Source organism: Rhinopithecus roxellana, chromosome 16 (assembly GCF_007565055.1).
Source record: "Rhinopithecus roxellana isolate Shanxi Qingling chromosome 16, ASM756505v1, whole genome shotgun sequence".
Classification (NCBI taxonomy): Eukaryota; Metazoa; Chordata; class Mammalia; order Primates; family Cercopithecidae; genus Rhinopithecus; species Rhinopithecus roxellana.
The window spans coordinates 110,406,419-110,431,534 of record NC_044564.1 but is presented as its reverse complement, the minus strand read 5'-3'; the positions used below and the strand labels follow the sequence as shown (position 1 = coordinate 110,431,534).

General features: G+C 42.1%; 1 protein-coding gene across 1 annotated transcript in view; it reads left to right on the top strand.

The window, feature by feature from the left end:
• The window catches only part of FRRS1L (ferric chelate reductase 1 like), a 30,609-nt gene extending 5,775 nt beyond the window's left edge, over positions 1 to 24,834 (top strand). Inside the window, 4 exon segments of the mRNA XM_030919063.1 lie at positions 12,498 to 12,582; positions 15,047 to 15,185; positions 20,613 to 20,859; positions 24,629 to 24,834. Coding sequence (XP_030774923.1) covers positions 12,498 to 12,582; positions 15,047 to 15,185; positions 20,613 to 20,859; positions 24,629 to 24,801 — 644 coding nt within the window. The 3' untranslated portion in view covers positions 24,802 to 24,834.
• The last annotated feature ends 282 nt before the right edge of the window (positions 24,835 to 25,116 follow it).

The window sequence follows — 25,116 nt, the reverse complement described above, 5'->3', positions numbered from 1 at the left end:
AAAATCAACCAAGAAAATAAGTACCTCTCATGGTTCAGGAATAAATGAAGGGAGTATAAAATAATAGAGAGGAAAGGAGGGAGAGAAAAAAAAATGGCTCGAATTGTTCTCCAAAACAGGAGTTACTGAAAGAGCTTATAGAGTCCATGTCAGAAGAAGGAAAGAAATGGAAGGAGAAGAATTGATACACCCGTTTTTAGAAAAGCCCCAAGCCAATATTATTGAGTCTCATTCAGGTTTTTATTTTAGAGGGAAAAAAATAGCATCAAAATGGAAAATGGAGAGAAAGGAACAAGCCAAAACAATTTAAGTGATGAAAAATGGGGGAATGGACAGAGCGAAGGGAAGAGGGAAAAGCTGACTGTGTCTGGGTGGTTCAACACATATGTCTCAAGACTAAGGAGGACAGGTAGGTGTAGGGGAGGTGGAATGTTGGGGAGTACTATGAGGAGCAGTGGGATGACAGCATTAGATTCTGCTTCAGGTCGGGTGAGGTGGCCTGTAATCCCAGCACTTTGGGAAGCCGAGGCAGGCGGATCACCTGAGGGCAGGAGTTCAAGACCAACCTGGCCAACATGGTGAAACTTGTCTCTATAAAAATACAAAAATTAGCTGGGTGTGATGGCAGGTGCCTGTAATCCCAGTTACTCAGGAGGCTGAAGCAGGAGAATCACTTGAACCTGGGAGGCAGAGGTTGTGATGAGCCAAGATTGTGCCATTGCACTCCAGTCTCGGCGACAGAGCGAGACTCTGTCTCAAAAAAAAAAAAAAAAAAAAGATTTCTTTTTCAAAAAGATGGCGGCAGGGCAGAAGGAGTGAGAGAGAAGCCAGAGAAGATAAGAGGTAGAGCTACAGACAAAAGTCAGGCTCTGGTTTCTGAGGTAGGAATGACAAGAAGTGGTCAAGTGCAGTGGCCCATGCCTGTAATCCCAACACTTCGAGAGGAGCCTCGGAGTTTGAGATCAGCCTTGGGCAACAAAGTAGTTGAGTAATGGAGGTGGGAATACCCCATCTCTACAAAAAGATAAAAACGTTAACTGGGCATGGTGGTACACACCTGTGGTCCCAGCTACATGGGAGGCTGAGGCAGGAGGATCACTTGAGCCCAGGAGGTTGAGGCTACCGTGAGCCATGTTCACACCACTGTACTCCAGTCTGGGTGACAGAGTGAGACCCTATCTCAAAATAAATAAAAGGAATAACAGGAAGTGATGACTGAGTAAATGTGCCAGGTTGGGGAAAGGGAGAAACTTAGGACTGAGACTTCAGGATTGCGAGACTGTAGGTGGCTAGTGGGATTATCCACTAAGATAAGAAACATAGGAGCAAGAGCTTTTGGGAGGTGGAGGAACTCATCTGGAATTGATTTGCTTGTGGAATATCCAGGGAGAAACCCCTGGAGGCAGTTGGCTGCTGGGTTCAAACTGATAGAAGAAAAGAAGAAAGACCGAAAACTGTGAAGTGAGAGAAAGAAGGGAATAAATCTGAAGATAGTAGAAGGAAACAAATAACGAAATAATAAAGATATAGCAGAATTAATGGAATAGAAACCAAATATTCAGTAAAGGGGATCCACAAAGCCAAAAGTGATTCTTTGAAAACTTAGTAAGACAGATAAGTGTGTAATCAGGGTTTTCCAGAGAAACAAAACCAATAGGATATGTATCTATGTAGACAGATTTATTTTAAGGAATTGGTTCATATGATTATGGAGGCTGGCAGGTTCCACAATCTGCAGGATGGGTTGGCAGGCTGGAGACCCAGAGATGAGCTGATGTTTGCAAGTCAAGTCTGGAGGCCATCTGCTGCTACGTTGCTTGGTGGAGGTCACTCTTTTTGTTCTCTTCAGGCCTTTGACTGATTGGATGAGGCCAACTTGCGTTATGGAGGGCAATCTACTTTGCTCAGAGTCCACCTACTTAAATTTTTTTTTTTTTTTTGGTGGTTGTTGTTGTTGAGAGAGTCTTGCTCTGTCACCCAGGCTGGAGTACAATGGTGCGATCTTGGCTCACTGCAACCTACTCCTCCCGGGTTCAAGCAATTCTCCTGCCTCAGCTTCCCGAGTAGCTGGGATTACAGGTGGGTCCCACCACACCTGGCTAATTTTTGTATTTTTAGTAGAGACAGGGTTTCACCATGTTGGTCAGGCTGGTCTCGAACCCCTGACCTCGTGATCCATCCGCCTCGGCCAAAGTGCTGGGATTACAGGCGTGAGCCATCGCACCTGGCCCACCCACTTAAATGTTAATCCACTCCTAAAACACCCTTCAAGAAATATTCAGGTTCTTTAAACCACATATCTGGGCACTTTGGCCAGCCAAATTGACATATAAAGTTAACCATCTGGCAAAATTAATCAAGAAAAAAATAAGAATGACAAAGGGGGAACCTCAGACATAGCAGAGATTTAAAAGCTAATTGTAATTATTACAACTTAATAAAAGGATAATCCAATTTAAAAATAGAAAAAAGCTTTAAAAAGACATTTTTCCAAAGAAGACATAGAAATTGCCAACAAGCGCATGAAAAGATGCCCAACATCATTGACTGTTAAGGAAATGCAAATCCAAATCATAATGAGATACCACTTCACACCCACTAGGATGGTGATTTTTTTTTAAAAGGAAAATAACAAGTCCTGGCAAGGATGTGAAGAAATTGGACCTCTCATACATTGTGGTAAGGATGTGAAATGGTGCAGCTACTTTGGAAAATAGGTTGGCAGTTTCTCAAAAAGTTAAACACAGAATTACCATATGATGCAGCAGTTCTACTCCAAGGGAATTGGAAACATATGTTCACACAAAAACTTGTCCATAGCAGCACTATTCATAATAGCCAAAAAGTGGAAACAACCCAAATGCCTATCAGACTGATGAATGGATGTACATGTATGTGGTTGATCCATACAATGGAATATTATTTAGCCAGAAAAAGGAATGAAGTTCTGATACATGCTACCATGAACCTTGAAAATATTATGCTAAGTGAAGGAAGCCAGACACAAAAGGCCACATGCTGTATGATTCCATTGATATAAAATGTCCAGAATAAGCAAATCCATAGAGGTAGAAAGTAGATTCATGGTTGCCAGGGACTGAGAGGAGGGGGAATTGGGAGTGACTGCTAACAGGTACAGGGATTTTTCTTGGAATCATGGAAGTGTTTGTGAATTAGATAGTGGTGATGGTTGCATAACCTTATGAATACATTAAAAAACACCGATCTGTATACTTGAAAAAGGTGAATTTTATGGTATGTGAATTATAGCTCACTAAAAATGAAAGCAGATAAGCCAATAAGAAATACAACGAACAGCTTTATGCCAATACACTTGAAAATTTAAATGGACAAATTCCTAGAAAAAAATTGCAACTTACCAAAAACTGACTCAAGAAAAATTAGAAAAGCCAAATAATTTTTTACCCATCAAAGAAATTGAATCAGTTAAAAACATCTTCCAACCAAGAAAACTCCAGGCTCAGTTCTACCAGACACTCAAGTGACAGCTGATGCTAATCTTAAACACATTATTTCAAGGGACACTCAAAGAAGGAATAGTTTCCAGCTTGTTTTATGAGGATAACATAACCTTATTAGCAAAACCAGACAAGTACACAATGAGAAAGGAACATTACAGAAGAGTTTTGATCGCATACATAAATGCATAAGTACTATACAAAATATTTCTGAAGGAATGGAAAATGATATTTTAGGCAAAGATGAACCATAAGAAAACCAAGATGACAGTAACATCGGACAAAATATAGAAGATAAAACATAAGGAGCAAATTATGTCATAAGCCGATAGAAGAAACCAATCAGGGATGTTTACCTGTAACAGTATAGTGTCCAAATAAAAGCAATAACTGATGGAAATAGTGTAGAGCAAAATATAAACCGACATTTGTAATTGGACATACCACCCTTGGTATTGAAAAATCAAACAAAGTTTTAAAATGAAAGATATAGGGAGACCAAGGCAGGAGGATAGCTTTGAGACCAGGAGTTTGAGACTAGCCTGGGCAACATATTCTCTATACAAAATAAAAAAAATTAGCCAGGCATGGTGGCACCTGCCTATGGTCCCAGCTGCTTGGGGTGCTGAGGCAAGAGGATGGCTTGAGTCCAGGAATTTGAGGCTGCAATGAGCCATGACTGTGCCACTGCACTCTAGCCTGGGCGACACAGTGAGACCCTGTCTCCAAAAAATAAAAGATATAGATATATATCATATAATAGATATATAGATATATATCATATAATTTCAATTATATGAATGATAAGTTCAATTAAATAGATATGTAAAATCCACAAATACAAAATCATACTCTTTTTGAGCACATAAATCCACTAAAATCAGCCATATACCAGAATATAAGAAAGTCAACGAATTACAAACAGTTTACATCATACAGATGTCTTCTGATTCCAATGCGGTAAGATTTGAAATTAACAAAAGTATAAGGGGAAAAATCACCGATGTCTGTAAGTAAAAACAACAATATTAACCTATATGTTAAGGAGAAAATCATAAAGAAAATTAAGATATGCGTATAATGACCATCAAAGCATTGCATGTCAAAATATCTGGCGTGAATCTAAAAGAGAGCTTAGAGGGAAATTTATAGTTTTGAATACATTTATCAGAAAATAAGAAAAATTAGAGGCTTGGTGTGGTGACTTACAACTGTAATCTCAGCACTTTGGAAGGCTGAGAGGGGCAGATCGCTTGAGTCCGAGAGTTTGAGACCAGCCTGAGCAACATGGCAAAACCCTATCTCTACAAAAAATTTAAAAAATTAGCTGGGTGTGGTGGCTCATGCCTGTGGTCCCAGCAACTTGGAAGGGTGAGGTAGGAGGATCACCTGAGCCCAGGAGGCGGATATTGCAGTGAGCCGTCATTGCGCCAGTGCACTACAGCCTGGGTGACAGAGCAAGACCCTGTCTCAAAAAATAACAATAATAATAATAAATAATAATAATAAAAGGTTGGGTGCAGTGGCTCACACCTGTAATCCCAGCACTTTGGGAGGCCTAGGTGGGTGGATCACGAGGTCAGGAGATCGAGACCATCCTGGCTAACACCGTGAAACCCTGTCTCCACTAAAATACAAAAAAATTAGCCAGGCGTGGTGGTGGGCGCCTGTGTTCTCAGCTACTCGGGAGGCTGAGGCAGGAGAATCGCTTGAACCTGGGAGGCGAAGGTTGTAGTGAGCCAAGATCACACCGCTGCACTCCAGGCTGGGTAACAGAGTGAGACTCCGTCTCAAAAAAAAAAAAAGTAAGCTAAGCATTCAATTCAAAATGGAAACAAAAAGGAAGGAAATAACAGATCTGGGTGGGAATAAATGAAATGGAAAACACATGTGAAAATGAGAGTGATGACCCCAACTGAATGTGGACTGTTTGAAAACTCTCATAAGATACACAAATTTCTGGCATAACTAATCAAGGGAAAGGGTGAAAATACACATAAACTACATATGAAATTAAAAAGGAGAAATTTGACGAGTAAGATGGATGGACTCTCTCTGCATCTACCCCAGACTCTCTAGTGTTCCGGCCCCTGATGCAGAGGCTAGAGTATTACCTGGAATCCTGAGTTCTGGATACGATTTTGATTCCATCAATCATGTACATGACACTTGAGTCAGAACTGGGTATGTGAAGGGAGGGAATGGGATGCAAGACATCCATTGTTTTTTTTTTTTCTTTTCTTTTTTTTCAGCAACAGTTTTATTGAAATATAACTCACACACCACACAATTCACCCATTTAAAATGTACAATGCAGCACTTTTTAGTATATTCGCAGGGTTGTGCATTTGTCACCACAATCAATTTTAGAACATTTGCATCATCCCCAAAAGAAACCCTATGCCCTTTAGCTATCACTCTCCAATCCCTCGTCTCCCTCCTCCCCACCCCAGCTTGAGGCAACCATTAATCTTGCTGTTTCAATATTTGTCATCCTGGACATTTTTTTTTTTTTTTTGAGATGGAGTCTTGCTCTGTCGCCCAGGCTGGAATACAGTGGTGCAATCTCAGCTCACTGCAACCTTCACCTCCCAGATTCAAGCAATTCTTCCTCAGCCCCCCAAGTAGCTGGGACTACAGGTGTGTACCACCACACCCGGCTTTTTTTTTTTTTTTTTTTTTTTTTTTTTTTGTATTTTTAGTAGAGACAGGGTTTTGCCATGTTGGCCAGGCTGGTCTCAAACTCCTGACCTCAAGTAATCTGCCTGCCTCATCCTCCTAAAGTGGTGGGATTACAGGCATGAGTCACCGCACCCAACCTTATCCTGGACATTTCATGTAAATGAGATTATATAATGAAGGTACATCCATGTTGTAACATATATCAGTACTTCATTTTTTACGACTGAATAATATTCAGTCTTACATATGTGGCTAGATTTCCAAAGGGAAATAATAAATAGAATGAGATGTTCTGCACAGTGTCATTTATGCAAATTAAAACATATACAAGTGATATATTAAGAGCACACCTATGTAAAAATAAGCATAGAGGTGAACGGTAAGTTGCAGTGGGCCCTCACTGGTCTGCTCTGTTTGGGCATTTCCAGACTTTGTGCATGGCTATGAACAGGCTAATGCAGTGCAGCTGTGGGCAACATGGCAAGGGGTGCTGTTGGCAGAGTGAGAAATTGTGCCTGGAACCTGAACCTTACATCCAGGATCTGTTGAAGGCCATTTGGTAATTATGTTGTAAGGTAATCATGCAAGAGTTTCAGGATGATGATCTTGGGAATATGAAAAACTTTCTGCAACCTGGCAGGACTTTACCCTGGACAGGGAGAATTCCATGCTACATGGAACGTACTGAGATGAAAACCTTACCCCTACCACCAAATTGTCTGTTATCCATTATTGCTAATGTGTCCTTTCAGTTTATCGTAGTAAAATATTGCTTTTCTAAGATGTATGTGTCAGAGTGTTCATTTTTTGTTAAAACTTCTATCCTTGGGAGAAGGATATGCATGAAATACACTGGACCTTGTGTCTAAGATGGGGAATAAAATGGAATTAGTGATGGATTGAGAAAAAATCTAAGATTGGCGCCAGGCACCATGGCTCATGCCTGTAATCCCAACACTTTGGGAGGCCGAATTACCAGGTCAGGAGAATCACCAGGTCAGGAGATCACCAGGTCAGGAGATCAAGACCATCTTGGCTAACATGGTGAAACCCCATCTCTACTAAAAATGCAAAAAATTAGCTGGGCGTGGTAGCTGGGCGTGGTAGTGGGCACCTGTAGTCCCAGCTACTTGGGAGGCTGAGGCAGGAGAATGACGTGAACCCGGGAGGCAGAGCTTGCAGTGAGCTGAGATCACGCCACTGCACTCCAGCCTGGGCAACAGAGCAAGACTCCGTCTCAAAAAAAAAAAAAAAAGAAAAATCTCAGATTGGCTTTGCATAGACTGATAATGAGTGTTTCATAAATGAAGAAATATCAATTTAATTCTGTGCACCTAGGGTAGTTAGAATTCTATAATTAAAATAATTTCCCATTAGGATTATGTAATGCATGTAAAACATAGATCCTATTGAATGTCTTTATTTTCTAGCCTTCAGATAAGTACTAGTAAGCTACAGTTTTGGCAAACACATTGTGTCAGTATTCAAAGGTTAATCCATTTAGTCTGTATCAATCAAGGTCCAGTAAGAAAGATAGAAATTATACTAGCTGTTTAAACAAAAGACCAGCCCAGGGAATTGTCTAAGTAAGAAGTTGCAGGACTGGAGAAGCAAAAAGGGAGTACCAAGATAGCATACAGAAAATAACTTCAGGAAAGTTACCACCCCTGGGGCTGGAGTTGCAAAGAGAAGGGCTTGAGATTATAAAAAGGGCCCAGACCAGGGCCTCACAGAGCTGTGACCCATCCTTTGAGAATGAGGCTGTGCTCAGCTGCTGCTGATACCTTGGAGCAGCATGGGATGAGGCTTGTTGTGGGAGCCTAGCACTGAACTCAGAACTCAGACCAACTGCCAGGATGAAGTAGAGTTGCTGAGAACTTGCTTATTGGAACAGCAATCACACAGGAAGGAACAGTCCTCTTTCCCCCCATGTGCCTTCCTCTAATGCTTGCTATTGGCAGAGTCTAAGCACCTGGCAAAGGAGAAGTGGTTTGCAGAGTACTCAGCCTATAGAAGGCTGGGTTGTAGCTGAAACAAGAGCTTAAATATTGGCACATGGTCCAAACTTATTTTATACTAAATAGAGATCATTTAATTTCAGGAAAAAAATCTAATTCTGCTCTGCTTATATTCCAATATCAACTCCCCACTGGTGTACTGCAATTCAGTTCCTACGCTAATGACCCAGAGTTAGTGCAGATCCCACGAGTGAAAGAGCATGGTTCACAATAAGACTGTCCACACCTCAGACCAACTGGCTATAGATGTGGGGTCTTCTCACAAGATAGAAGAAGCTTCCCATTTCAGCTTCTATTATTTGCTAGAATGTTTCACAGAACTCAGGAAAAAAAAAGTGCTATTTTTACTATGACAGTTTTGTTATAAAGGATACAACTCAGGAACAGTCAATGAAAAGACACATAGGGTGAGGTCTGAGGGGCTCCCAAAGGCAGAGTTTCCATGCCTTCTCCTCATAGGATTAGCACATTGCCCTCCCAGCACATCAATGTGTTCAACCAGGAAGCTGCACTGAGCTTCAGTGTCCAGAGTTTTTATTGGAGTCTCACTATGTTGGCATGATTGATTTAATCATTGGCCACATGGTTAAACTCAATCTCCAGCCCCACAACCCTCCCTAGAGGTAGGTCTAGCACAAAGCCCCAACCTTCTAATAAATGGTTTTTCCAGTGACCAGCCTCTATTCTGAGTCATCTCATTGCTCGGCATTAACTCAGGTGTGATCCAAGGGGCTCATGAAGAACAAAAACACTCCCATTACTTGGGAAATTCCAAGGATTTAGAGTTTCTCTCCCAGAAACCAGAGACAAAGGCCAAATCCTTTATTTTTCAAAAGTTTGCAATGTAAGAGGAAAATGTTATTAAAGGCATGTCCAAGTGCATTTGACAGAACACAAGTTCCTATTACAAGTTTTAGAAGCATATATGATAATAGAAAATTAGTGCTAGAAAAGCCCTGAGAAGCCGTTTGCCAACATGAATAAGCTAGTTCAGAACATTTATAAGTGAGCTTTGTTCCAAAATTTGCTTTCATTTGGAGTTTAGAAACCTGTTGTTCTTAAAGAGACAGTTGTACCCAATGATTATTACTTCTTAAGCCAGTTTACAAAATTTAATAGTGATAATAGGGCCAGGTGCAGTGGCTCACACCTGTAATCCCAGCATTTAGGGAGGCTGAGGCGGGCAGATCACGAGGTCAGCAGTTCGAGACCAGCCTGTCCAACATGGTGAAACCCCATCTCTATGGAAAATACAAAAATTAGCCAGGCATGGTGGTGGGCACCTGTAATCCCAGCTACTCAGGAGGCTGAGGCAGGAGAATTGCTTGAACCCGGGAGGCAGAGGTTGCAGTGAGCTGAGATTGTGCCATTGCACTCCAGCCTGGGCGACCGAGCAAGACTCTGTCTCAAAAAAAAAAAAAAAAAAATAGTGATAATAATCCAGTAGTAATAATAACTTGTATTTATTGAGCTGGAAATCTGCTGTATGCTGATGTATTATTCTAGATACCAGGAAGTAGTGAGGATGATATGTTTGAAAATGGAAGAAGATGGGGAACCTGAGTCAGATGCAACATTAAAAGAGATTGTCCGTGAACTATAGAATTTCAAAAACATGTAAGTGAACCATCGTTGAATTCCTGGATAAATATTCTGAGAAAAATGGCCTCAGGATTGTAGTGAGAAGTAAGAGGAAGAAGGTATATGAAGCTGCTTAACATACAGTAGTTCGTAGTGGCTGAATAACTATTCAGAGAAAAGCAAAACTCGTTCAAGTCAGGACTCAGTCTATAGCAGCGGCCCCCAGCCTTTTTGACACCAGGGACTGGTTTAATGGAAGACAATTTTTCCATGGACTGGGTCAAGGGGGTGGTTTTGGGATGATTCAAGTACCTTACTTTTATCATGCACTTTATTTCTATTATTATGACATTGTAATATATAATGAAATAATTATACAACTCACCATAATGTAGAATCAGTGGGAGCCCTGAGCTTGTTTTCCTGCAACTAGACGGTCCCATCTGGGGGTGATGGGAAACAGTGACAGATCATCAGGCATTAGATTCTCATAAGAAGCGCACAACCTAGATCCCTCACATGTGCAGTTCACAATAGGGATTGCACTCCTATGAGAATCTAATGCCACTGCTGATCTGAGAGGAGGCGGAGCTCAGGCAGTTATGCAAGCCATGGGGAGTGGCTGTAAATACAGGTGAAGCTTCTCTTACTTGCCTGCAACTCACTGTGCAGCCTGGTTCCTAACAGGCCATGGACTGGTACTGGTCAGTGGCCTGGGGATTGGGGACCCCTGGTCTATAGTACTGAAGCAGATATAGGACCTAGCATAAAATAAGCATAAAACTAGAAAAAGTAATGCATTTCACCCAATTACTTAGGTGATAAAAAGTTAGGATTGTACTTTATCATATGATCAAGATCTAAGATAGTAAAAATGGACTATTCAGAGTGCACAGAAGTGTGCCTGAAAAGTGTGACCTGGTGGCTTTTTTTAAAGTATAATAAATCTAATAGACAAAATTAGCAAAGTCTCACTTAAAAAACAAACAAACAAACAAAAACCATTACAAATCCGAAAGAAAAACTTTAAAATAACAAGAAAAAAAACTCATAAAATAGAATGATTTTTAAAAGTTTGTACTGATTTACATTTCCTAATGTCTGTGGGTGATTTTATTTGTTCATTTGACAGTCATTTATTCAGTGTCCAGTGCCACTATGCTGGGCAGAGAATACAAGATAAGTCACACATGGTTCCTGTGTACGTGGAGTAAACAGTCTAGGAGAAAAGAGTTCTCTCACAAAGTGGAGGCATAATGCAGCCTTACCCTTCAATGTATGGTTTGGTGTATTATGGTGGTAATATAAGAAAGATAGACAACTGTTAGAAGTGATGTGTTTAAAGAATTTAGTGACAAGCTGGGTGTGGTGGCTCACACCTGTAACACCAGCATTTTGGGAGGCTGAGGATGGTGGATCACTTGAGGTCAGGAGTTCGAGACCAGCCTAGTCAATATGGTGAAACCCTGTCTCTATTAAAAATACAAAAATTAGCCGGGTGTAATGGCAGGTGCCTGTAATCCCAGCTACTCCAGAGGCTGAGGCAAGAGAATCACTTGAACCTGGGAGGCAGAGGTTGCAGTGAGCCAGGATCGCACCACTGCACTCCAACCTGGGCAACAGAGTGAGGCCCTGTCTCAAAAACAACAAAAAACAAAAACAAAGAATTTAGTGACATAAGAAAATGTTACCTACAGCTTAATGCAAAATGGAAGTTAAAAATGGAATGGAAAAATCCTGTTATCAAGTATATAAATGGATACTTTGGGAGGCCGACGCGGGCGGATCACGAGGTCAGGAGATCAAGACCATCCTGGCTAACATGGTGAAACCCCGTCTCTACTGAAAATACAAAAAATTAGCCGGGCGTGGTGGACGCCTGTAGTGCCAGCTACTCCAGAGGATGAGGCAGGAGAATGGCTTGAACCCAGGAGGCGGAGGTTGCAGCGAGCTGAGATTGCGCCACTGCACTCCAGCCTGGGCGACAGAGCGAGACTCCGTCTCAAAAATAAAAAAAAAAAAGTAAATGGAAAAATCCCACTATCAAGTATATAAATGTATCATTGTTAACTTTTTTCTCTTAGAGCATGTATATTGTATTAAAAGTATGATTCTCGGCCGGGCGCGGTGGCTCAAGCCTGTAATCCCAGCACTTTGGGAGGCCGAGACGGGCGGATCACGAGGTCAGGAGATCGAGACCATCCTGGCTAACACGGTGAAACCCCGTCTCTACTAAAAATACAAAAACTAGCCGGGCGAGGTGGCGGGCGCCTGTAGTCCCAGCTACTCGGGAGGCTGAGGCAGGAGAATGGCGTGAACCCGGGAGGCGGAGCTTGCAGTGAGCTGAGATCTGGCCACTGCACTCCAGTACGGGCGACAGAGCGAGACTCCGCCTCAAAAAAAAAAAAAAAAAAAAAGTATGATTCTCAAACTCTCAGGGGACAGCGGTAAGCCCGTGGTTGTATGAAATTGTGCCTCTCTGAGTGCCCCAGGTTCCTCGCCTGTAAAATGAGAAAAAGACACACCTACTCCCAGTTCACATGCAAGATTAGGTCCAAAGGTGTGTGTCCTGCACCCTCCCCCATGAAGGGGATGATTAGGCTTCATCAAAGCCGTTTTCTGAGTCCCCAAACATTTCTCGATATGTGTGAGAAAAAACAGTCAACACATTTTTTAAAATTCTCATTGGAACAGTTGTTACTGGATTTTCTAACCCTTCTTTATTCTCACTGCCCAGGTTACCCCTTCCCTACTGCTCCTCCTGTGGATCCATTTGCCAAAATCAAAGTGGACGACTGTGGAAAAACTAAGGGATGCTTTAGGTTGGTGGAACCGCAGGTTGGATAACTTTAAGCCTAAGACTGATTTACTTCTCAGGGTAGTATTTAAATTGCATGCAGTTCCTTCTAATCAGGGGGCCTGAGCTCCTTCATCACCTCAGCAGGGTTGTGAAGTTTCGTAATGGCCATCCCGCTTTTCAGTCTTAAAGGCCTTTTAACTTTAGTGTGTCCTGGGCCCCGCACCATTCTTCCATGGTTCTTTTGTAGCTGTACCACCATTGCTCCCCGTGTCTTCTACTCACCAATTGCTGATATGCAGAAGGCTCATGTGACGCAGAATGTGTCCGTGCTTATTCAGCAGGGGCTGAATAACATTGCAGGGCAGGCAGTGATAAACATGTTTAATACCCAATTCCCTTTTTAATAAATAGTCATGACCTATGGATATCTGTGTGATTCTAATTAGTCATTAAGCATTCATTGTTGCTAGCTTGTTATCTCGGGCATGGTGAGTCTCTACATGATTATTAGTAGTATCACGTGACTTGACAGACTGGGCTAGAAAACAGTCGTGTGGACAATGGGCCTCCCATCTAGACAGCTCTGCTTCTTTGGGAAAGCCTCCTCCTTTGAACCCTTTACTTCCTAAAACAAATTGCCCCTGAGTAATTTGATGGTCGGGGCAATTTGCTGGCCAGGGGCAAAGTTTTGATGGTCACTGCACTGAAGGTTCTGATTTTGCTGTTGTTCAGTACTTGAGGTCTAAGGAGGAAAAATTGAATACAGGGGCTTTGAGCTTTCTTTAGATTACAAGGCCATTTCTAAGGAATACATAAAAATATCCAATAATATTCTTATTGAGGAAGATGGTCAGCAATGTATAAATCTGGTGATTGGGGGATGGAATAAGAAGGGAGGGAATTTTAGTACTCTACTGATTTCAAAGTGACTTGTTTTCTTGTCCATTTACTCCTTTTTTAACTTCCCTTGCTCCTTTTCATCTTTTTCACCCCAGTGCCCTGTTGTCTTGATCCTATATCTCTTCCTGGCTGCTCAGGTATCTCTGCCAACATAGTAGTACACTCCTGTCCCCTCCTCAACACTTAGCACCCCGTGCCCTGTTCCTTTAGATACCTTCCATCTGCGCATAGATTGTCCCACCCATTGCTTCAACTTTCTACCATTCTGCAAATGGCATAATACAGTGTTCCCCAAACCAGGGCTTGCCAGTTTTGAAAGGATCCACACATCCTCTGTAAGAAAATTTAAATTTGTGTTTTCATTTCAGTGGTGCTCTTGAAAAAACATTAATGTCTGCATAATCTCACTATCTGGATAATCACCTTATATTGTTGTATGTTTTAGTGCCTGAATTTGTAATTGTATTAGCAGAAAGTAGCCCAACAGAACAAAGGCAAATTTTATAAATAAAGCCAAGCGCAGTGGCTCATGCCTGTAATCCCAGCACTTTGGGAGGCCGAGGCAAGTGGATCACCTGAGGTCAGGAGTTCAAGATCAGCCTGACCAACATGGTGAAACCCCGTCTCTACTAAAAATACAAAAATTAGCCAGGTGTGGTGGCCCACACCTGTAGTCCCAACTAGTTGGGAGGCTTAGGCAGGAGAATTGCTTGAACCCAAGAGGTGGAGGCTGCAGTGAGCCAAGATCCCGCCACTGCACTCCAGCCTGGGCAACAGAGTGAGATTCTGTCTCAAAAAAAAAGAAAAAAAAGTTATAAATATATATCGCATTCATTCATGGTCCGTGAGTACCAGATGGAGGTATTCATTTGGTGTGTTGCATAAATAAGGGTTTTGCAGCAGTTCAAGCAGATAAAAGTGAAGAGTTGAGTCATCATGCTATAGAGAGTAGTAAGAACATGCTCTCAACTCCAAAGACCCTGTATGCTCTAGTCAGATACCACATGCATATAAGCAGAAATTTACTTTCAGTAAAGCCCCATCATCTGTTGCATGAATGCTGTGAATTTCAATGTTCCTGGTTTATTAGTTTAATTTATATTGAATTTGTAAATTTGTGTTAGTTTGATTATACGAAAATTTGTAAGTTAAAAAGAGTTGGTATACATTTAATTAACGAACAATTTAAATGGTTAACTTGGAGAATCTTTTTCCATTAAAAGGGATTCAGAAATAATTCAGTAGTAACTAACATGTAGAAGACTCTAATATTAGTATAATGTAGAGAACACTGGCTGGGAGTTTGGAGACCCAGGTTCAAGTCCCGTTGCAACCACTGACTTCACTATACAACCTAGGGCAAGCCCCTTCCCATCTCACGACTGCAGTTCTTGGGTATCAAATGGGGTAGATCATCTCCAAGGTTCCTCCTAAGAGAGTGAAACTGTGTTTTTAAGATTCCAGGTAGCAAAAATCCAATGTGTTTAATAATATTGCTTAGCATCCCACCTGATACATAGTAGATGCTCTCTTAATGTCTTTTGAGTAAGTAGAAGCAGTAATGTCTCTTTTGATGTATCTTCTAGATATGGCAAACCAGGCTGTAATGCAGAGACCTGTGACTACTTCCTCAGCTACCGGATGATAGGGGCTGATGTAGAATTTGAGCTGAGTGCAGACACAGATGGTTGGGTAGCAGTTGGATTCTCTTCAGACAAGAAAATGGTAAGATGCAAAACATGATAGAAGCTGATTTTTTCTCTTTAGTTGGCTGTGCTATTTTGATTTTAGAAGCAAGTTAATTGATCAAAGCAGTATAATGATCATATTAGTTATGGCTCTCTGATTGCAAGTTAAAAAAAAATTCAGTCTAGCTTAAATGAAACGGTTGGCTATCAGAATCCAAGTTGTCTTGTGGCACCTCTATTCATCAGCTGTTTCCACAGTGAGGCTGCAAGAAGAGACCCGCATGTTATAAGCATTATATGGATTATAACAGTGAGCATGTATTGCTTGCTCACATGTGCATGGATTGACTGGGGTGCAGCTCATTTTATGTGGGGCTCAGCTGGACTTGACTCTAGTCCATGAGTTGGGTTCAGGCTTTCTGTGTTTTCACTAGTCATCCAAGGTATTTTTTTTTCATGGCAGAAGCAGAAGTGAAAGAACCACTTAAAAGAGGGAAAACCAACGTTTTCCCCTCTCATATTCTCAATACAGAAAGAACATTTCTGTGACTAGATGTGTGGGGGTGTTTCCCCACACCCCAAGCATTTCTCCAGTGGACAGCTGGGTGTCCTCTTAATTCAGTTTGTTTCTGACACTACCTACCTGGAGATAGAATCAGATCCCAAGGTTAAGAGTTCAAAACCACAAGACTGCCCCCATTTCAGACACCAGTCACAAGCCCCAGGTTGTGACCTGTATTTCTGACCAACCAGCTATAAATCTGGGGTGCCACCACCCCCTCATGTTCAGTTAATTTCCTGGAGTGGCTCACAGAACTCGAGAAACACTTTACTCATTCATTCATTCATTCATTCATTCAGATGGAGTTTTGCTCTTGTTGCTTAGGCTGGAGTGCAATGGTGTGACCTCGACTCACTGCAACCTGCACCTCCCAGGTTCAAGCGATTCTCCTGCCTCAGCCTCCCAAGTAGCTGGGATTACGGGTGCCCGCCACTACACCCAGCTAATTTTTTGTGTTTTTAGTAGGGATGAGGTTTCCCCATGTTGGCCAGGCTGGTCTCAAACTCCTGACCTCAGGTGATCCGCCTGCCTCAGCCTCCCAGAGTCCTGAGATTAAGGCATGAGCCACCATACCCGGCCTACTTTACTCATTTATTATGAAGGCTATTACAAAGGATACAGATAAACAGTTAGATGGAAGAGACACTTAGGGAAAGGCATGGGGAAAGGAGTGAGGAGCTTCAACACCCTGTTGGGTGCACTACCCTTCAGGCACCTCCACCTGTACAGCAATCTGGAAGCTCATCTGAACCCTGTCCTTTTGGGGTTTTTTGTTTTATTTTCTTTTGTTTTTTTTCGAGGCAGAGTCTCACTCTGTTGCCCAGGCTGGAGTACAGTGGCATGATCTCGTCTCACTGCTACCTTCGCTTCCTGGGTTCAAGCAATTTTTCTGCCTCGGGCTCCCAACATAGTTGGGATTACAGGCGTGCGCCACTGCACCCAGCTGATTTGTATAATTTTAGTAGAGATCGGGTTTCGCATGTTGGCCAGGCTAGTCTCGAACTCCTGGCCTCGAGCAATCTGCCCCCTCAGACTCCCAAAGTGCCGAGATTACAGGCACTTCCGTGCCCGGCCTCTTTTTGAATATTTATGGAGGCTTCATTATAATAGGCATAATGGATTACATCAGGGAAGTTTAAGAATTTGGTTCAACAATTTTGTCTTCCTCTGTACCCAGGGGCAAGTAAACATCTGGACCTCAGACAGGACAGTGGCCAGGCACAGGCGGGGCCTCAGGCACACAGGCAGCTGTCATTACTGGCCCCTGCTCTTCACTGTGCCTTGCTGCATTTTTTCTCTCTTTGCTCTGGGGCCCCATTCTTTGCCACTTCACTGGGCCAGGCTTGTTCCCAAATTATCAGACTTTCTCAGGCCTCTGTGCCTTTGCACTTGTTGCTGTTTCTGCCTAGAGCACCCCGCCCTTCTCTTCATCTGGTCTATTTTGAGGCTTGTGTAGGGCTACAGGGGAGAGAGGAGGGCGGCTCAGACCAAAGTTCCAGCAGTGACAGTGGTGAGAAGGGCTCAGATTTTGGATGTTTTGAAAGTAGCACTAACTGAGGCCGAGGTGGATCACCTGAGGTCAGGAGTTTGAGACCAGCCTGGCTAACATAGTGAAACCCCGTCTACTAAAAATACAAAAAATTAGCTGGGTGTGGGGGCGGGCGCCTATAATCACAGCTACTTGAGAGGCTGAGGCAGGAGAACCACTTGAACCCAGGCAGCGGAGGTTGCAGTGAGCTGAGATCGTGCCATTGTACTCCAGCCTGGGCAACAAGAGTAAAACTCTGTCTTAAAAAAAAAAAAAGAAAAAAAAGAAAATAGCACCAACTGGCTGGGCATGGTGACTCACACCCGTAATCCCAGCACTTCGGGAGGCCGAGGCAGGTGGATTGCTTGAGGTCAGGAGTTTGAGATCAGCCTGGCCAATATGAAACCCTGTCTCTAGTAAAAATACAAAACTTAGCCGGGTATGGTGGCAGGTGCCTGTAATCCCAGCTACTCTGGAGGCTGAGGACGAGAATTGCTTGAGAGGCAGAGGTTGCAGTGAGTTGAGATCGCGCCATTGCACTTCACCCTGGGCAACAGAGCGAGACTCTGTCTCAAAAAAAAAAAAAAAGTAGTACTGACTGACAGGATTTGCAATTGGATATGGGTTGTAGGTGTGTTGTAGGAATGCAGCAAGGCACAGTGAAGAGCAGGGGCCAGTAATGACAGCTGCCTGTGTGCCTGTGTGCTTAGACTGGGAAGCCCTCTAAGCAGTGGCTGCTCTGGTGGCTTTATTCTTGGAGGGGTCACCAGGAGAATAGCCTTCAATGAGTTCTAGTCCAAGTGATAAGACAATGGGTACAACTGGTAAGACTGCATGGATAGATATTAGTCTACTTATCTCCTGCCGTAGAGGCAGTAGGAGAAAGAGCAGGGCATGCCACACCCAGAAGCTGGCTTGCATTGAAAGTGACCACTTCCTGTCCTAAATGTATTTGCATTTGTGGTGGGGCTGTTAAGGTGAGGGGAATGAGGCAGAGTGAGGAGCATTCAAATTTTGTTTGGTATTTTGCTATCTAAAGGCCTATAAAGTATCTACTGTCATATTATCTGTGAAAGTAGAGGTCTCTTTTTTTCTTGTATTATTCCAAGAAAAATCATACATTAATTTTTTTTAAAGCCTAATGCATAGGAAAAACAAAATGGAACCCCCTTTTAAAAGCCTTTAACTTTTTAAAAATGGTACATTATTAGCCGGGCGCGGTGGCTCACAATCCCAGAACTTTAGGAGGCCTAGGCGGGTGGATCGCCAGAGGTCAGGAGTTTGAAACCAGCCTGGCCAACATGGTGAAGCCCTGTCTCTAATAAAAATACAAAAATTAGCTGGGCATGTTGGCGGGTGCCTGTAGTCCCAGTTACTCAGGAGGCTGAGGCAGGAGAATTGCTTGAACCCAGGAGGCGGAGGTTGCAGTGAGCCGAGATCGTGCCACTGCACTCCAACCTGTGTGACAGTCAGACTCTGTCCGGGGGGAAAAAAAGGTACATTAGTGTGTGTGTGTGTTTTAATTAGACTTTATGTTTTACAGCAGTTTTAGGTTCACAGTGAAATGGAGCAGAAGGTACAGATTTCCCTTATACCCCCTGGGGAGCCTCCCCCATTGTCAACATCCTGCACAGGGTGGTACATGTGTTACAACTGATGAACACTTTTTTTGTAACTTTTTATTTTTTTGAGATGGAGTCTCACTGTATTGCCCAGGCTTGGAGTTCCGTGGCACTATCTCGGCTCACTGCAGCCTCCATCTCTCAGGTTCAAGCGATTCTCCTGCCTCAGCCTCCCAAGTAGCTGGGATTATAGGCACCCGCCACCACACCTAGCTAATTTTTGTATTTTAAGTAGAGACGAGGTTCCACCATGTTGGCCAGGCTGGTCTTGAACTCCTGACCTCAAGTGGTCTGCCTCAGCTTTCCACAGTGCTGGGATTATAGGCGTGAGCCATCACACCCAACCAAACTCTTAACTTTTTAAAACTTGTTTTGAAAAAAATGTAAACCTATAGACAAGCAGGAAGGATAGTACCGTAAACTCATATACAGAAAATCTAGATTAACAAGATAATAACTTTTTTATTGTGGTAAAATGCACATAACAAAATTAAGTATTTTATTTTTTATTGTTGTGTATTATTATTATTATTATTATTATTATTTTGAGACAGGGTCTCACCCTATTGCCCAAGCTGCAGTGCAGTGGCACAAACAAGACTCAGTGCAGCCTCAACCTCCCCAGCTCAAGTGATCCTCCTACCTTAGCCTCCTGAGTAGCTAGGACTACAGGCATGAGCCCCCATGCCCAGCTAATTTTTTTATGTTTTGTAGAGATAGGGTCTCACTGTATTGCCTAGACTGGTCTCGAACTCCTGGGCTCAAATGATCCTCCTGTCTTGACTTCCCACAGTGTTGGGATTACAGGCGCTAGTCACCATACCTGGCCAGAATTGACCATTTTATTTTGTTTTTTTGAGACAGGGTCTCACTCTGTCATCCAGGCTGAAGTGCAGTGGCACCAAAATTTACGATTTTAAAGTGTCGATTCAGTGGCATCAACTACATTCAGTGTTGTGCAACCATCACTACTCCCTAGTTCCAGAACTTTTTCATAAATAATGACATTAGCCACACATGCTTTATTCTCTCTACTGCTGCTGCTACTGCGACTACTACTGATTATTATTTTTTTGATTGTTATTTTCTGGAACTTTGGCATTTAAATAACAAATATCATAAACTTTAACCCTAAATACTTAAGTAGGTATCTCCTAAAATCAAGAATGTTCTCTTTTATTATATAGTTTATTAAATTCAGGAAGTTTAACTTTGATATGAGAGTATTATTAAATATATTGTTTGTTTTCATATGTTGCTAGTTGTCCCAATACTGTCCTGTAGGGAAATTTTGGGTTTATAGCCCAAATTTATATGTAGGAACACCTAGAACTGCATTTTGTTATCATGTGTATTTTGAAATCGTTTTTTAGCCTTTTTTTTTTCTTTTTTTGGTCTTTTATGACATTGACTCCTTGAAGATTATAGGCTAGGATTTTTTGGGTTTTTTTTGTAGAATGACCTTCAGTTGAGTTTGTCTTATTGTTTTCTCATGATTAGGTTGGTTTGTGTTTTGGGCAGGAATACCATATAGGTGGTAATGTCTTCTCCAAACATCAGTCAGGAGGCACTGAATGTCACTTATTGTGACAGTAACTTCGGTCTCCTGGCTGAGACTTTTTAATGGCACTTAAACGAATTTTTTTGGTGGGATTTCAAATTGCAGAGGTGATCGAATGTATATTTCTAGTGACCAGTGTGCAAAAGATGAACCTTTGACTTTTTTTTTTTCTTAATCATTTCTCATGTTAGGGTGGTGATGATGTCATGGCCTGCGTCCATGATGACAATGGCAGGGTCCGCATACAGCACTTCTATAATGTAGGCCAGTGGGCAAAGGAGATTCAGAGAAACCCTGCCAGAGATGAAGAAGGAGTTTTTGAGAATAATCGCGTCACCTGCAGATTTAAACGCCCTGTGAATGTTCCCAGAGATGAAACAATTGTTGATCTGCATTTGAGTTGGTATTATCTGTTTGCTTGGGGTCCAGCCATTCAGGGTAAGCTTACATTTTAGCATCTGGATTAAACACCAGACACCACTGTGCTTGTGTTCATTCTTAATTGAAGTCACACTGTGTGCACAAGAGAGCGATAAGCACTCTGGGTCTTTTAAAGGAAAAGGAGATGTGACTCCTACCTTCAGAAGGTTATAATGGACTTATAATGGACTTATTATACAGACGAACAAATGAACAGTTATACACATGCAAAGCTACAGCAGTACAAGATAGTATGTCATGAGTGATGTGCTTAATGAAACAGATCATACATCTGCTATATGTAGGGCTCTGTTGAATTCTCCCAGCATTCTCATTTACTCCTCACCATGTCCTTGAGAGGTATAGGTATTATTGTCCTGGTTTTAGGGAGATTAAGAAACTTGCTCAAGGTTATACAACTAATTAGTAGAAGAATTAAAATTAAATCCTAAGTGTCTGACCCCAAAGGCCATGAATACTCTTAACTCCTATGCTGTAAATATAAAAAGACTGAACAGGGTCAAGGCGTGGTGGCTCACACTGTAATCCCAGCACTTTGGGAGGATGGTTTGAACCCAGGAGTTCAAGACCAGCCTGGACACTATAGTGAGACCCTGTCTTCATTTAAAAAAAAAAAAAAAAGAAGAGGAAGAAAGAAATAATAAAAAATACTGAACAGGAAGGGCTTCTGGAGACTTCTCCAGAGATTGATACCAGGCATTTCATTAGGGCCCACTTCGTGACTATTCTGTTAGTCACAAATCTACCAAATTATCCCATAGTTTAACCCATTACTCCTTAAATATTTATGTGTATAGGAATTACCTGGCTATATTGTTAAAGTGCAGTTTTCTGTAGGTCTTCCCCTCTCCTCTCCTCTCCCCTCCCCTCCCCTCCCAGGGTCTTGCTCTGTCACCCAGGCTGAAGTGCAATGAAACAATCACAGCTCACTGCAGCCTCCACCTCCCAGGTTTAAGTGACCCTCCCACCTCAGCCTCCCAAGTAGCTGGGACTACAGGCATGCACCACCATGCCTGGCTAATTTTTTTTTTGTAGAAACGGGGTTTCGCCATATTGCTCAGGCTGGTCTTGAACTCCTGGGCTCAAGCGATCCACCAGCTTTGACCTCCCAGAGTGCTGGGATTACAGATGTGAGCTACCGCACCTGGCAAGCTTCTGCATTTCTAATAAGCTCCCAGGCATGCTGGTTCATTGATGACCTCATTTTGGGTGGCAAGACTCTGCAGCATTTCCCCAACAAAGACCCAAGGATATCATGAGACCTTTTAGAGACTGCTAAAATCAAGTTACACTGAGCCTTGAGCATTCCTTCTGGTTGATTAGCCTGAGGGCCTGCTCAAGAATGGAAGTGAGTTTGGTTTGCAGTCCTTGCACTGAGAACTTATTCCGGCTCCTGGTAATTGCATCTTTCTTTACTGCATGCTCATCAACTATGTGCTGCCTAATCTGATCTGGTTGTTTTTTTCCTTCAATTGGTTTGCACCGATCAGCCCAGAGATGACATAATCTACCTTTTATTTTGCCTGTTGCCAACTGGGAAGACACTTGGCTGCCTCCAGATTGGTGACACCTTTTCCATTTGCTAATTTCCCCGATTACCAACAGTGGCTCTGCAGTTATAACTTCAATTACTTTCGGTACCCTGGGAAATAAATTATATCTCAGCCTGGAGAAATGGAGTCATCTAAAATAGTGGGATTTGAAGTCTAAAAATTTGAGTCTGAGTATTGGTTCTGCCCCTTGGTAGCTGTATAATATTTAGCCTGTTATTTAATTTCTGAATTTCATTTCCTTATATCTAAAGTGGGGATAATAATACTTCCTATTCCATGGAATTATTGTAAGGATTAAGTGAAAACAAATATTTTAAGTTGCTTTACCAATTGGAAAAAGCTGTATTTTCAGAAGGTCATCTTTTTACATACATGGCAGATATGGCAGACTAGCCTAAAGTTCAAAGCCTTCTCCAAATCTGGTCCTGCTTTACCTGATAAGCTCTCTCAAGACTTCTGTTCTTCTCACTAACTCTAAGCAAAACAGGCACATTCGTACCCCATATACAGGCTTCTGCTTTTCTTGTTTCCTGAATGCCCTTCTTTTTTTTTTTTTTTTTTTTTGAGATGGAATCTCACTCTGTTGCCCAGGCTGGAGTGCAATGGCATGGTCTTGGCTCACTTCAACCTCAGCTTCCCAGGTTCAAGCGATTCTCCTGCCTCAGCCTCCCGAGTAGCTGGGATTACAGGCACCCACCACCACACCCAGCTAACTTTTGTATTTTTAGTAGAGATGGGTGTCACCATGTTGGCCAGGCGGGTCTCAAACTCCTGACCTCATGATCTGCCCACCTCAGCCTCCCAAGTGCTGGGATTACCGGCATGAGCCACCACTGCTGGCCTCCTGAATACCCTTTTAATGCCTCTTTACTGATTATATCCTACTCATTCTCCTAAGGTCTCTGTAAGGGGAAAAACTTTGAACTAAGGCTTGAAAGGGGTATGAGGTTGGATTTCACTCAAGGAAGGCATGAACTGTAGACATATAGTTAAGTTGAGCAGCCCATGCAGGTGACCAATGAGCTGAGGTTAGGTAGGAGAGGTGAGTGGGATCTATTGAGAGAAAAGTCTGCTCTGTTACCCAGTCTGGAGTGCAGTGAAGCAATCACAGCTCACTGCAGCCTCCACCTCCCAGGTTTAAGTGATCCTCCCCCCTCAGCCTCCCAAGTATCTGAAACTACAGGCATACAAACCTGAGAAGTTTGATTTTTGCTAACTGAGGCCAGCACGGACACTAAGCAGGGATCTGACATGACAAGTTTGGCAGGGCTTCCCTAGCAGATAGGACCTTAAAAACTCTCACTCTGAGCCCTATTCCTAAGGAGACCTTTGCACTGAATGCATATGCCTTAGTCTCCCTAACTCAAGTTTCATATGGATTATTCAGAAGGTCAGATACTTTCAATCAACTGAAGATTATTAAATATGTTTTAACACAGTCTGTACTTCTTTCCACTTGTAACCAAATTAAAAGAAAGTTTCCCATCCAAAGACTTGTTTGGTACCTTAATCATCCCACTTTCTGTACCATTCTACCCTAATCTGCCAGACACACAGACACACACCCAGCATACCACACTCCCTCTGGCATGGCCTGGGCAAGCTACTAAGTGTCCCACAGACAGTAGAGGAGGGCTTCCATCTGTAAGGGAGATGTTAGGAGTTGTTGATGATCCATATATATACACATGTGTATATACATGTGTACACATGTACACATCCATACATATATATGTATATGTTGATGATATACATATATATACAAGATAGATTTGAAGGAAAACAGTTAGTAGTCTCTGCTGTTTGAAAGAAAAATATAGTTTGCCCATTTGGGTATTAATAAGACAAAACTCATTAGAGCCATTTAAAGAAGACAATCATACAATAATCATAATCATACAATATTGTATGATTATGACTAGGAGTCTTAAAATTGGGATGCCAGGAAACAGACCAACAGCATTGTTCCGATAGGGGAGTGCAGATTAATGGGAACTAGTCTTTTTGGATAAACTTAACTAATTTCTATGTTCTTCATTATATGTACAATGATAGAGAATTCTGATAACTCAAATACCTGAATCCAGATTTTTGTAACCACTGCTTATGTATTCAACACTAAATAGACTTTTGATTTTTCTATTGTTTGCCTATACCATTATAAATCTGTTCTTTTTTCAATTGCCCCCCACCCTTCTCTTTTTTTCTTAAAGGCTCTATCACTCGACATGATATAGACTCACCACCAGCTTCAGAGCGGGTTGTCAGTATTTACAAGTATGAAGACATTTTTATGCCATCAGCTGCCTATCAAACCTTCTCATCTCCATTTTGTTTGCTTCTGATTGTTGCTCTGACCTTCTACCTATTGATGGGAACCCCCTAACCACAACTGCAGGGCCAACAGATTACATGGATTGGGAAGTCTTTAGTATAAATATATTTTTAAAGAATATCCAGTATAATTTTAGCTTCAATTATGTAAGAAAAAAAACCCTCATATAATTTCAGCTTTTTGGAAGAAAGAACAAGCTTCTTTTCTAGTCAAAGAAGATTGTTTAATAATGACCCTATACTTTTGGAACGTACTTACACCTTTTCTAAGCACTTTCGAATATGTTTTCTTCTTTAACTTCGCAACATCTGTGAGTTGGATTGATGAAAATTATGATTGCCATCTTCCTGAATGGGATTTGAGACC